This window comes from Carettochelys insculpta, chromosome 2 (assembly GCF_033958435.1).
Source record: "Carettochelys insculpta isolate YL-2023 chromosome 2, ASM3395843v1, whole genome shotgun sequence".
Lineage (NCBI taxonomy): Eukaryota > Metazoa > Chordata > Testudines > Carettochelyidae > Carettochelys > Carettochelys insculpta.
The window spans coordinates 30487320-30500972 of NC_134138.1; the positions used below are offsets into that span (position 1 = coordinate 30487320).

Consider the following 13653-nt stretch of genomic DNA (forward strand, 5'->3'; position numbering starts at 1 on the left):
GCCAACCCGAACGCGGCAATCAAGCAACTCAGCGCTCTGGGAGCGACCGGAGACCCTCCAAAAGTAATCCGTGCTGCGCATGCGCGACTTCCTCCGGCGCCTTTTCCCTCCGCGCACCATTTTTCTACGCACGCGCAGTTGTGTCCCATCCACTCAACTGCGGCCCCTTTTGGCCTTTCCCTTAGTTTCCATCCGGACGTCATTCACTAGCCCGCCCCAGGTCCTCAGCCACGCCGCCGGTGTTTCTTTTTTCTCTTTCCGGCCGGCGCGGGGAGCCGTCTCTCAACATGGCGTCTCGCAAGGAAAGCATGGGGCCCGGCAGCACCGGCTCCGCCGCCAGCAAAGCCAGGGGCAAGGCGGCCCCGGGGGACTCGGCCGTCAAGCAGGTGCAGATCGACGGGCTGGTGAGTAAGCGGAGCCGGGTCCGTGCGGCCGCCTGGTGGGCTGGTCCGCGTGGGAGCTGGCGGCAGCGGGCTGTGGAGGACACCCTCGGTGGAGAGAGCCGGTTCCTGCCACTGCTCTGCGGGGAGCGGCGCTTTCGTGTGCCCGGCTAGTGGAGTCCGGCGCTGTCTGCGTCCGTGAGACACAGGACCCCTCCCCCACGGCAGCGGCCCGTTTCGCTTCCCCCGCCTGTGCGGCCGCCTGCGGTGGCTTCCCCGGGGCTGCCTGGGCGGGTGGCGGAGGCCCTTCCTGGGGGTCAAGAACAGTTCCTGGTCACCTCCGCGCTGAGGCCTGGTGTTGGGGCAGGAGCTTTTTAGGGTTCCTACTGGGCCTGGACTCGATGACCTCTTGAAGTCTCTTCCAGCAGTAGGATTCTGTGATAGGGTAGGTCTGGCTTAAGTACCTCCCTAAACTGCTCATAGGAGGGATAGATCTGTGCTGCTGTTCCGAGGTGCCTGGGGAGGGCTCGAAAGCCACGAGCAGTAGCTGCATTCACTGTAAAGGCAAATGTCCGGGCCACCCTGGGAGCTGTGGTATTTGGGAGTGAAGTTTACCAGGGTCCTCTCCCCCCAGCCCTTTTTTTTTTGTCTCTACCTTCCAATGGCCCCGCATAGGAAAGGTGCAGATAAAACATACTCAGAGAACTGGAAGGGCTCTCTGGTGGTCGTCCAGTCGAGCCCCCCGTGCACATGGTAGAATTTAGTACTATTGTAGGTCATCCCTGAGAGGTTTTTGTTTAACTGCTTTTAAATATTAATAGCGATGGAGATTCTGCAACCTCTCTGGGCAACTTTTTGGTGCTAAAGTACCATTACAGCTAAGATGTTTTTCTTAGTGTCTTACTTAAACCTTTACCGCAATTTAAGCCTTTTGCTTTTTGTCCTATTTTCAGAGACTAACAGGAACTGTTTTTTATTTCTATTTCTTGTAACAATTTTTATATACTTGATGTCCCCTCACAATCTTCTCTATTCCAGACTGAACAAACCTATTTTTTTTTCAGTCTTTCCTCAAAGGTCATGTTGTTTAGACCTTTAATAATTTTGTTGCTCTTCTTTGGACTATCTTTAATTTTCCCACATTTTTACTGAAACTTGGTGCCCAGGACTGGACACTGTTGTAACTGAGCTTAATCAGCGTGGTGTAGTGGAAGAATTATGTCTTGTGTTTTGCTGAACACTCCTTTTAATGCGCTTCAGAGTGAATGAGATATATACAAAAAATGGAAAGAGGCTATAAAATATATCTAGGCAATAATGTTGCACTGTTAACTCATATTTTGCTTGTAATCTACTGTGATACGCCTCCCCCCACCCTTGTGAGTCATTTCCCATTTTGTATGTATACAGTTGATTGGTCATGCCTAAATGGAATACTTTCATTTGTGTTCATTGAATATCATTCTGTTTACTTCAGACCATTTCTACAGTTTGTCCAAGTCATTTTCAGTTTTAATCCTATCATGCAAAGCACTTTCAATCCCTCATATAGTCCAAGTCCCTGGTATAAGCAGGACCAATTCCAACTAAATCATTCCACTCACTGCTTTGTCAAGTCAGAACCTAAAGACGTCTAGGGAAGGAGATTCTGCTATCTCCATAGGTAACCCATTCCAGAGCTGCATCATTCTCCTAGTGAGGTAGTTTTCCCCAGTATCCAACCTAGATGGTCCACCCCCCACTGCAACTTGAGCCATTGCTCCTTGTTCTGTTATCTGTCACCACTGAGAACAGCCTCTTTCCAGTAAAAGGCTGCTATCAAACGCCACCCCCACCACCCTTTTCTTCTATAGACTGAATAAACCCAAATCCCTCAGCCTCTCTTCATAAATCATGTCCTCCAGTCACTAATCATTTTTGTGTTCCAGATTGGTAATAGTTGTAAATTTTATAAGTTTACTTTTTATGCCATTTTCTTAATCAGGAATTTTGAACCTATGGCCTGTGAGCTGGATCTGATCGGCTGCTTCCCTGAATCTGATGCACAAGGCTCAGGACCCTCCTCCACTGGGGAACCAGTGTTGGTGCTTCACCTTCCCACTGCTGCCCCCAGTGTGGCTGGAGCACCAGTTTCCCACTGCATTGCGGTAGGGGGTCCTGAGTCTTGTGGGCTGGATTTGAACCACAGGCTCTGCCTGGCCGGGGGAGGAAGCTACTGAATGGAACTAGGCCTAGAATTGATCCCTGCAGGACCCCACTGAATATGCCTGTCCAGGTTGACTGTGAACCACTGATAACTACTGTCTGGGAACTGTTTTCGAATCCTTCATACAACCACCACATAATAGCTGCCTCCAGGTTATATTTTTCTGATTTGTTTGTGAGGGTCATGGGAGCCAGTATCAAAAGCCTTACTAAAGTCAAGATATATCATATCTCCTGATTCCTCCCTATCTATAAGTCTTGTTACCCTGTTTTTTTAAAGCTGTTAGGTTATTTTAACATGATTTGTTCTTCACAAATTTATATTGACTTCTGCACAAATGGCTTGCTTAATTATTTCTCCGTTATCTTTCTGCATTCTGAAGTTAAGCTGAATGGTGTGTAATTCCTTGGGTGGTCTTTATTTCCCCTTTTATAAATTGGCACTATATTTGCCTTTCTCCAGTTGTCTGGAGTCTTTCTCATCTTTTACACCTTGATGATTGCTAATGGTTCTGATATAGCCTCAGTCAGCTTCTTGAGTATTCTTGGATATATTTCATCAGGCCCCCAGTGACTTGAATTCTAACTTACCTAAGCAGTTTTTAAGTTGTTTTTTCCCTATATTTTAGCCCTGCAGTGTCCAATATGCTGTCTGTTCACCACATCTGGCAAACTGGACTGTGCAATGTGGCAAAGTGGCTCATTAGAGTTGCATATGTGTTGCGCCCTTCGCACATGTACCTCACCACTTGGTGTTGGATAAGCAAGTGGTGGCGGAGGCGGCTCCTCCTGTGGCTCGCTCAGTGGGGTGGGGTGGCTCTCATGGCACAGCTCTGGCAGTGGCTCTGGTGAGTCATTGGCAGTTTGCACAGGGGGCATGGGGTGTGGATGCTTGGCTGGTGAGGGCGTGGGGGTGATAGCAGGCCTGGTTGGTGGGGTGGAGGGCTCCTGGCTGGTGGGGGTGCTGTGTCGATTGCTAAATTTTGTTTTGGACACGACTGTCTTAGCCTCTGATCCTACCTCGTTTTCACTGGCATTCTCCATGTTTGATCACTGCTAACCTTTAGCATGTAAGAAATGGGATAGTGACAAGAACTAGGGGTCACCAAATTAAATTAATAGGCAGCAGGTTTAAAACAAACAATAGGAAATATTTTTTCACACAATGCACAGTTAACCTGTGGAACTCCTTGCCGGAGAATGTTGTGAAGGCCAAGACTATAGTAAAATTTAAAAAAGAACTAGATAAATTCATGGGGATAGATCCATAAATGGCTATTAGCCAAAATGGGCATGGAGGGTGTCCCGAGCCTCTGTTTGCCAGAGGCTGGAAATGGGCATCAGGGACTTGATCACTTGATGATTACCTGTTCTGTTCATTCCCTCTGGGGCACCTGGCATTGGCCACTGTTGGAAGATAGGATACTGGGCTTGAAGGGCCTATGGTCTGACCTAGTATGGCTGTTCTTATGTTCTTAGGTTGAATTTCTCTTTTATCAATAATGTTCTGTGGCATGTTAGTTGTAGATATTTATATCTATCATAATACTGATGCTAAATCAATATCAATATAACTGGGGGTAATTAGAGAGGAATAAAGCATAAAAGTAGGTCTTGTACAGAGGCTAGTTTCTGACAGAGGAAGAAGCCTGAGCATAGAACTACAAGTGAGGGTCTGTGAAGTTTAACCTTAGTTCAGCTACTAGCTCTTTCTTTGAATATATCAGTCATCCTTTTTCTATTTCTATTTCTGTAAGATGGAGTTAATATTTAAATCACTGGGATATCTTCCTTAGTCAAGACAGTCAAATAAGTCTATTTCCAATACATTGATTCTAGCTTTGCAATTGCCCTAGCTAGAATTGTATATCTGAAATTGACTTTCAGGTTGAATATAGCCTGCCCTTAGTATTAAGTAATCTGGTATTCTTATTGCATGCCTGTTTTTACTCTGATCTGTTCAACAAAATGTGCTAAAGACAGTGTTGCACAGAACCAGTAGTACTGCGTATCTTGTGCCCCTACTTCCTTTTGTTTTGCAGTCAGGCACAGTGGTACAGGCCTGGTTCTTAACTGTAGGTATAGTTTAGAAACAAAAGCTAATTATAAGGAGAGGGAAACGTTACATATGCAAACCCACTTCTGACCACACCGATGGGCTAAACATTTTTTTGAAATCCTTGAATGAGACATTATGAGATGGGTGTTCACCTGGAATTCTTTCAATCAATGGGTTATTAGCAGTTCCTCTAATGAGTATCCTCAATGGCACAAGAAGCCTATAGAGGGGGGAAGAAATTCTGTTTCTAACACTATAAGGGCTTGACAAAGCAGATCTTTGCCCATGAAAGCTTATGCTCCAAAATATGTTAGTCTGTAAGGTGCCATGGAGCTTCTTGTTTTTATGGATTCAGACTAACACTTTCACTTCTCTGATACTTGTTTAACCAAAAAGTTGTATCAGTACAAGCTAAACCTATGACTACGAGTAACTTCTCATTTAATGCTGTAGATTAAACCTGTTAGATTACAGGGACTTTTATTTCACCAGACAAAAGGCATCATGCACATACATAGTATAAGTTTTAAATAATTTTTAATAATGTACTTAGTGATGAGTATGAAGCTTGGTTGAGAGCGTGGAAGAGGGTGGATCGCTTTCCTGTCCCTGTTACTGTTCTGGCTGAACTTTCCCAACTTGGAAAAAGACACATCTAGATGTTTGCCTTGCTTTCTTTACCCATAGTGAGGGTTTTGGCCTACAATATTCCCACTCCAAGACAATGTTTCCTTCTAATCTTTACCATCCATGTGCAGAACACTTTTTTAAAATTATTTTTATTTTTATAATTCTTTTATGTGCACTGAAATGTGTGAATGTGTATCGCCTGTAGAAACAGAAAACCAAGCTGTGGGTGCTCAGCTAATGAGCTGGGTGGCCTTTAAATCTCTCCTGAGTGACCGCACCAGTGCACAGCTTATAAGGAACACTGCTTCAAGGCCTTCAGCATCTTCCTCTGCAGCTTGAGGCTCAACACAAGCTGGGCAGAGCAGGCAAGTGGCAGCACATGGGAAGGGACACTGTCCTGTACCCTTCCCTATCACTCAGTAGGGATGCCTCTGTTGGCTTCTGAGCAGCAAATTGCAGAAACACCTGCTTCAGTTAGTCACCAGTGCTGAGAGAGAATCCTTCCAGTGCTGTAGGTGACTCTACCTCCACAAGGACAGTAGCTAAGAACGCTGGGAAACCCAGTTATGGTGGCACTTTTACAGTGTTGCTGCACTTTGCGGCAGGGGTAGTTTTACACATCTTTGAGTGAGAAATGTATATGCGGTAACTTGGCAGGTTGAAAGAATTCTTCTGTCAACCTAGTGCTATCCACAGTGAGTGTCTACATTTCACACCCCTGTTTGATAGTGGGGGGGGGGGGGGGGTCAGCGTCACATCTTAGGCCAGATATACATTAAAAAGTAAATCTAAATAGATGTAGTTACACCTTTATAATTCTAAAAGTGGACAGTTTATTCCAATATGAGAGGCTTTCTTTGGTTTTAAGCATTGTCATTTTAAAGGATGTTGAACCTAAACCTATAAGACACACTAAAGCAGTGGTTCCCAAACTTTTTGGCATCTCCCCCCGCCCCTCTTTTGATTTTTGAGAAATCCTCAGGCCCCCCCACCTCTTCTTTACCATCATCCAACCCCCCTTTAAACAAAAAATTCTATTTGTAATTTAAAATAAACACAAAAACTTGATATAAAAATGTTATTTGAAATTAAAAATGTGAGTGTCTGGTGCAGCCCCAGCTGACCAGCTGCCTGAGCCCCATGCCATCCACCAGAGTTGCCTGTGCCAGCTGCCTGCCTGCTTGAGCCCTGTGCTTGCCAGAGCCACCTGACCAAGCCCTGTGCTGCCAGGGCCAGCTCCCCGCGAGCTCCTCCCTCCCCCAAAGCCAGGCAACCCCAGTCCCCCCACTCTCACTCCATCCCCCTCCCCCAAGCCAGGCACTTCCAGCCCCCATCTAACCTTATTCGTCTCCTCTTCCCCCTCCTGTCCCCAACCTACACACTCTCCTCTTTGCAGGAGGCAGCTACCTCCATGTGGGTCTTCGCTGTCTGCCTGCTTTTTATAGCAGCTGTACCAGGTCGCCTGCATAAAATGGCAGGGGCTGTAAGCCTAAAGCAAAGGCTGGATTTTTCTTCTGGTGGGGGGAATGATGGCAGGGTGTCAGGTCACTGTGCACCGCCCCCCCCTGAAATTTCTTCACATCCCCTCCCCCACGGGGCACACCCCCCAGTTTGGGAAACCATGCTCTGAAGAGTACAGCACAGAGAATTATGTTGTTTACCAGGTATCCAATATAATTGAAATATTTCCTGCTTAGACGAGACTTAAATGTTTCTGTGCAACTTGTTTTACCACCACTACTTTCTGGCCTTTCCTATAGCTAAGGTCTTTGATGGAGGACATAAAAAGTAGCTCTGAAACAGTCTGCAGCTTCTGAGGTAGAGAGGCCGCTGCAAAGTTCAAATCTGCCGTTACTTCACCTTTCAATCATTTGTCCCTTTATTTTAGATGTACACAAACAGGGTATTCACATTGGAGAAGACTCAGTTCATAGTAACGGTTATCCCCTATTTTTACTTATTCACATATGCTGTAAAAGATTGAGTTGAGAGACATGATTTCATAGGTTTGGAATTGTGCAGATATGAGGTTGCAGATTGTTTCTTGTGCACGATTACAATCAGCTATAGAATCCAACTCTTATCACAAAAATTGATCTTTGGGAATTGCAGAATTTCATATGCTTTACCTTTCAATTTATAAATGTATTACCTTAATATTGTAACATAACAAAAGAACGGCTCTACTGGGTCAGAACAAAGGTCCATCTAGTCCAATATTCGGTGCTCTGAGAGTGGCCAGTGCCAGAGGGTGTGGACAGAACAGATAATCTTCCATTGATCCGTCCCCTCTTGCTCATCCCAGCTTCTGATAAACAGAGTCTAGGGACATCATCTCTGTTCATCCTGGCTAATTGATGGACCTGTCATCCATGAATTTATCTAGTTTTTTTGTGAACCCTATTACTGCTTCAGCCTTCAAAAACTGAGTGTCCACAATATTTGTGAGCAGAGCGGCAAAGTGCAGAAAAGAAAGAGAGAAAATACAGCAGACAAGACAAGTGCAGTTTTATGTTCAGAAGAAAAGTTTTACATTAGTTAAATTCAGCAAGAATACTAAGATTTGTTATAATTATTTTTTCAAACTGTTTAAAGGGCAGCTTATTTTCAATTTTTGTTGTTGCTTAGTCCCAGTTTTCTTCTAAAGTATCTCACAGTCTTGCTCTGCCACAAATAATATTTTTCATCCAGTTAAAATGTTTATTCTCTACTCTCATCTTTAAAAATTGCCATTTAGACAGTTATAATTGTCAGTCTTACTTTTTCCTCATCTTTTATTCTTGTAGTGTTAAGATTATAGATGTATGTGCTTTCTGTATTTCACTAATGCTTAGCAGTTGAGTACTTCTGCTACTTACCATATAATAAATGTTTCAAATTTTTAATTAGTAAAATGGGCAATTCAGCTCTACCACTCTAAACTCAATAATATGGGCAAGTTTTAAGATTTATTTGTGAAATTAATTTTTAGAGGTGCTCAGTAACTGCTGGAGGTTCCCTTTTGGCTATGTCTGCACTAGCCCAAAACTTCGAAATGGACATACAAATGGCCATTTTGAAGTTTACTAATGAAGCACTGAAATATATATTCAGCGCCTCCTTAGAATGCTGGCAGCCGCGGCACTTTGAAATTGACGTGGCTCGCTGCCGTGTGGCTCATCCAGATAGGGCTCCTTTTCGAAAGGACCCGGGCAACTTTGAAATCCTCTTATTCCTCTCTGCTGTTAGGAATAAGGGGATTTCAAAGTTGCCAGGGTCCTTTTGAAAAGGAACCCTGTCTGGATGAGCTGTACAGCGGCGAGCTGCGTCAATTTTGAAATGCTGTGCTTGCCGGCATTCTAAGGAGGCGCTGAATATATATTTCAGTGCTTCATTAGTAAACTTCCAGATGGCCATTTGCATGGCCATTTTGAAGTTTTGGGCTAATGTAGACACGGCCTTTATGTTTAGCTAAGCTTGATTATACTATTTCACTTGAATTCAGTGATGTCTGTCACTTTGGCTTATAGCCTACAACAGTATAGTTGCAGTTTAAAAATACTCTTTTGAATTACATTTGTGTTAAGTATACAGTACACACAAAGTCACTGTTGCTTGATGTGTGGTGAAATTAAACGCTTTTTAAATTGAAATATTAGAGATCTTACTTAAGCATATGAAAATGCTTTGAATACAGCCTGAAGAGTATTATTATTGTGGCAGGAGCATTGTACTACCAAAGATTTCACATGTTTTTTCATATCTGTCTTATCCAGAAGCAGCTGCTCAGTAATTGAGGTTGTGACTACTTTTCTACTCTTAGCTACATCTTGTCTCCCTTCTAAAATCCACAAATTAATATTGGTATCAAAATTGGTAGGGTAGATATGTGGCTGAAGGAAATTATGGTTTGCTGGACTCCTCACCTGCGAGGCAATGTGACAGTTGGTGCTTTCGAAGCCTTCTAGAACCTCTTAAGTTTTGCTGGGGTGTTGGTGCATTCAGCAATGTGGAACCACTCTTGTGTGGGCTGTCATACACCTCTATTTCTTTGTATATTGAACAGGCATTAGCCAGGTGGCTCTCTCAAGCTCAGGCAGTATCGTGCCTCTATCTAATGCTGTTAGTATTTAAAAACAGATAAGCAAATTCTAAGCAATAATCAGTTACAACAGTTCAAAGTTTTGCATGCGTCTTGGTAAATTAAAGATAAAAAGACTTACAGAAATTTTGTAGTTAACAAATAGCAATTAAAAGGTAGGAAATTCACGGTTGAGATTAGTATTTTACAAATGTAAACTATTTATCAATTCATGATTTAGTGTACCCAGGCTACCATAACTGTGCTTCAAAAGTTACGTCCCTAGAAAATCACAACAACCTTATCTGTGCATGTTTCCCCTTAGGGCAGGGGTCGGCAACCCCTGCCTTTAAGGAGCCACTTGTCGCTCTGGGCACTGTCACCTCTGACTCCTCTTGCAGCTCCCTGCGCTGCCCCCACTGAAATAATGGAACTAAATTTGAATTGGTTTAATGGCCAGCGTTAAACCAATTCAGTCGTGTTCCATTATTTCAGTGGGAGCAGTGTAGGGAGCTGTTCACACTGCACGTGAGGAAAGTGAGCAGGGGGAAGGGTGGCCACACCTGCCCCTGCCAGAGCTGCTCAGCCATGCTAAGGAGGAAGAGGTCAGGGGAGGTCTCCTGGTCCATCGACTCCTCCTGGGCAGTGCAGAGCCCCCCAGCTCTTCTTCACTCTTCAGCAGCTGCTGGAGTTGTAAGCCGCATCCAGTGGTGCAAGCTCAGCCCTCCCAGGACCCAGACCAACTCTGCCCAGCTCTGGGACCCCGGGAGTCCAGCGTCGCTGTGTGGGGAGCAGCTGGGAAAGTTGCAGGCACTTTCTGGCCTGAGAAGTTTTGGGGGGACCCAGTGTGGGTGGAGGGCAGGAGGGGAAGGTGGGGAGAGCAGAAGGTGGGCAAGTATGTGGGCACGTTGGTGCAGGGCAGCTGATGGGGGTTAAATCTGGAGATGGGCAGCGATTTGGTGCTGACAGAGGTTAAGCCTGGGGATGGGGGGTAAAACTTGAGGAGAGGGCAGATTTGGGGGGCTGAGATAGGTAAAGCCTGGAGACAGGGGTGACAATTTTCTAACTGGTACAAATCATTGTGTGTGTACTCTTCTTAAAATAGGGGTTACAAAAATTACAGTTTGATGTTTTTTAAGCATCACCTCATTCACATGCAGTACAGCTCCTGAAGTATTGATTTTGTAACTGAATTTGGAAAAAATGTCTCTTCTCGGTATTTTAGTTGCAGACTCCTGCCTTAGGGTAATAAGTGGTTCCCAATGGTGGTAAAACTAGAATGCTCTTACTCATCCAATATCGCTATAGAGATAATAAATGCTTTAATTTTGGTCTGAAAGGGGTAGCTGTATGTTCACAAAACAAAGCAAGCAGTCCTGTAGCACCTTTAAAGGCTAACACACTTACTTATTAGGTAATGAGCTTTTGTGGATAAGATCCACTTCACCAGATTTGTTAGCTAATTTCAATTTAATACCTTTTTTATAGCACTTTGTACATAAAGCATTTTACAAAAAAGGCAAGTATCACTACTTCAATTTTAAAGATGGGAAACTGAGGTTAAGGGACATGAAAAAATAATCTTTTTCTGTGCTTGCACAGAAGGCCAGCTGCAGCGCTGGGAGTAGAACCCAGATCTCCTGAATCCTTGTCTAGTCACCCTTCTACTGGACCACACTGCCTCTTGTTAAGGAAGTTGGTTTTTTTTTTTTGTTTCTCTAAATGTTACAATAAAACTTTTTAACATAATTTTCAGTGAAGGCAAATGTAGAAGATGTGGAACACATCTGTTTCACAAATAAAATATTAAATGATGGAAAATGATATAGTTATTATACCAGTGTGCCATTTTTGTGTCTCCTTTGGAATATACATTCAGTGCATATGAAAGGAGGGATTGCATCATTTGTATATTTAAATGCAATATATTATGTCATCACCTCTGATTCTTTTTCAATCTTGATGTTGAGCTATATGAGCACAATTGGTTCCCAAATTTCTGCTCATAGGCGAAAACTCATAAGAGCGAATTAATTTCCCATTAAAATACATGTAAAAGTCTCCAGTTCATTCCAAGTGCTTGTAACTAGACATAAACCAGTTGAGTTTAGGTTCTTTTCTGATGTATTTGAATAGTTTGGCACCAGAAATAGGATGTAGTGTATGTATGTAAAGTGGGGATTCCCAACCTATCGTTTGAGACCCAAACATCGGTCGCATTAGATTTGTTAAAGGTCACCAGCTGGGCAGTTCCCAGCTGCATGTGGCTGTTAAAGAAGCCATTTGCAGTTTCTGAATGCTGCTGCCTCAGGCAGATATTTATCAATGTAGATAGCTGTTGGAGATGGCAGCTATCTCTGTCGCTAGGGATAGCAATTACCTTATGCCTAGGTGCTGAAATCTTAACACTTGAGTTAATTGATTTTAACAACTGTTACCTGCTGGAAGCAGGGGGGCTGGGAGGAGCCACCCAGCCTAGCAACCCCGGTGAAGAGGCTGAAGGAGGAGGAGTGTTTAAGGCTGGGGCCACATAGGGATGTGGAGGGTGGCGGATAAGACTGGGAGAAGTTTGGGGCTGCAAGGAGAGTCTAAGGCTTGGGGTGGTTGGGGCTGCTGGGGGCAGTTTGGGCCTGCAGGGAGAGTCTAAGGCTGAGGGCAGTTCGTAGCTGCTTGAGGGCCTCTAAGGCTGGGGGTAGGTTGGTGCTGCTGGGGGTGTTAAGGCTGGGGGAGGTTTGGGACCATGCGGGGTGGGGTTAAAACCTGGCCGAGGGTAAGTTCTGTGGGGTGGATGGAGTGGGGGACTAATACAGTGAACCCTCAAGTAACTCAAATTTTCCTGCAACAGGAGGGGAGCCAAGAACCGCTAGGGCTGGTCAGTTTCCTTGCTCCCAGAGTGGCCAGAGTTGGGAAGCAGGGGCAGTTTGGTTTCAGGCTCCCCATGCCTTGTGGAACTTGGAAACTGATCATCTCATGGCTGGTCAGTTTCATGTTGCCCTCAGTGCAGGGGAGGGAGCCAGGCAAAGTGCCTTCTTCTCTTCCCCCAGCTGCAGGGAAGGGAGGGAGAAGGCTCCAGCCTTGGAGCTGTGGGTCCCCTGCCGGCTCATGTAAGCAGAAGAAGTTCACTCATTTAGTAAACAAAGGTAGGTATGTAAGTCCCTTGTTTTAGTAGGTAAGTTGAGTACCGATTAAACGAGGGATGAGTGTAGCATTAGGTGTCTCTAACCTGGGGGTATTTTATAGTGCAGTGGAGTTAAAGCAAGTTTATTTTGTTTCATTTAGGGCTGTCACGTTCTATTCATTTCTTAAGGCCAAATAAGCGTAGATAACTATGCAGGCTTTCCTCTACTTCAGAATGCGTGTAAAAATTAAACACAATCCATTGGGAAAAAATGGGTAGTTGGATATGTTCACCGCTGCTACTTTTGTCTGTGACTTCTAAATATTTTCATATGCGACTGCTAGAAGCTGAAACCTGAAAAGTAATCCTTTTATTCATAGATGACACCACTAGCTCAGTAAGTGCTGCAAATATTTACATGATGGTAGTTCACTAATATAGCAGAACACGTTTCAGCAGACAGCTAAAAGCATAAGACTCTCTTGTATCCACTGGGAAAAATATGAAGCTGCAATTTATAGTTTGTGCAATTTCCCTGAAGTACAGATACATTGTACAGTAAGGGAGCATGTTTATCAGGTCTGGTTTCCAAAACAATGGCAATAGAATAACTTTTGGTCTAAAACATGTCAGAATTTAAAAAGTATTTAAAATATTAAATGTTTTCAAAAGATAGCTTTAGAAAAATTCTATTTGTGGAAGAATCAAAAATATTGCACCAAATAAATCCACTGTTTGTTTAATGCTCTCTTTCAGTTGTAGATAGGGCGACTTTAGGGCCTTACTCTTGTAACAGCTTTATCAATGCTTCCTAATAGTCATAATGATATCTAATTCCCTGCTGCTCAAAAATTTTGAAACCTTAGGCTGTATTACAGAAACAGACCTACAAAGGAGTCATTTTGTGTAGTGCCTCTGGTCTTGATGGTTTCCATGGTAATGAACATGAAGCCATCTACAGTAGGGTCTCAGAGTACGCGAATCAAGAGTACGTGACTCTGCTCTTATGCAGCTGACCCCTGATTCTTACAGTAAATGCTGGAAATGCGTGATTTTCAGTTTCACTTAACTCACTCCCCCCCACTACTCCCCGGCCCTGGCTGAACACCCCTGGCTCTGCACGGCCCCGGCTCAGCCCCCCTGCTCCCCCAGCTCCGCTCACCACCTGTGCATAGCTCCTGCTTGCCCCCTCCCCCCGCCT

At 44.2% G+C, this 13653-nt stretch overlaps 1 protein-coding gene across 1 annotated transcript in view; it reads left to right on the top strand.

The window, feature by feature from the left end:
- Positions 1 to 247: 247 nt before the first annotated feature.
- Positions 248 to 13653, top strand: part of EIF3H (eukaryotic translation initiation factor 3 subunit H) — a 156140-nt gene continuing 142734 nt past the window's right edge. Inside the window, exon 1 of the mRNA XM_074985641.1 lies at positions 248 to 404. Within this exon, the coding sequence (XP_074841742.1) occupies positions 288 to 404 (117 nt within the window). The 5' untranslated portion in view covers positions 248 to 287. The remainder of the gene's footprint in view (positions 405 to 13653) is intronic.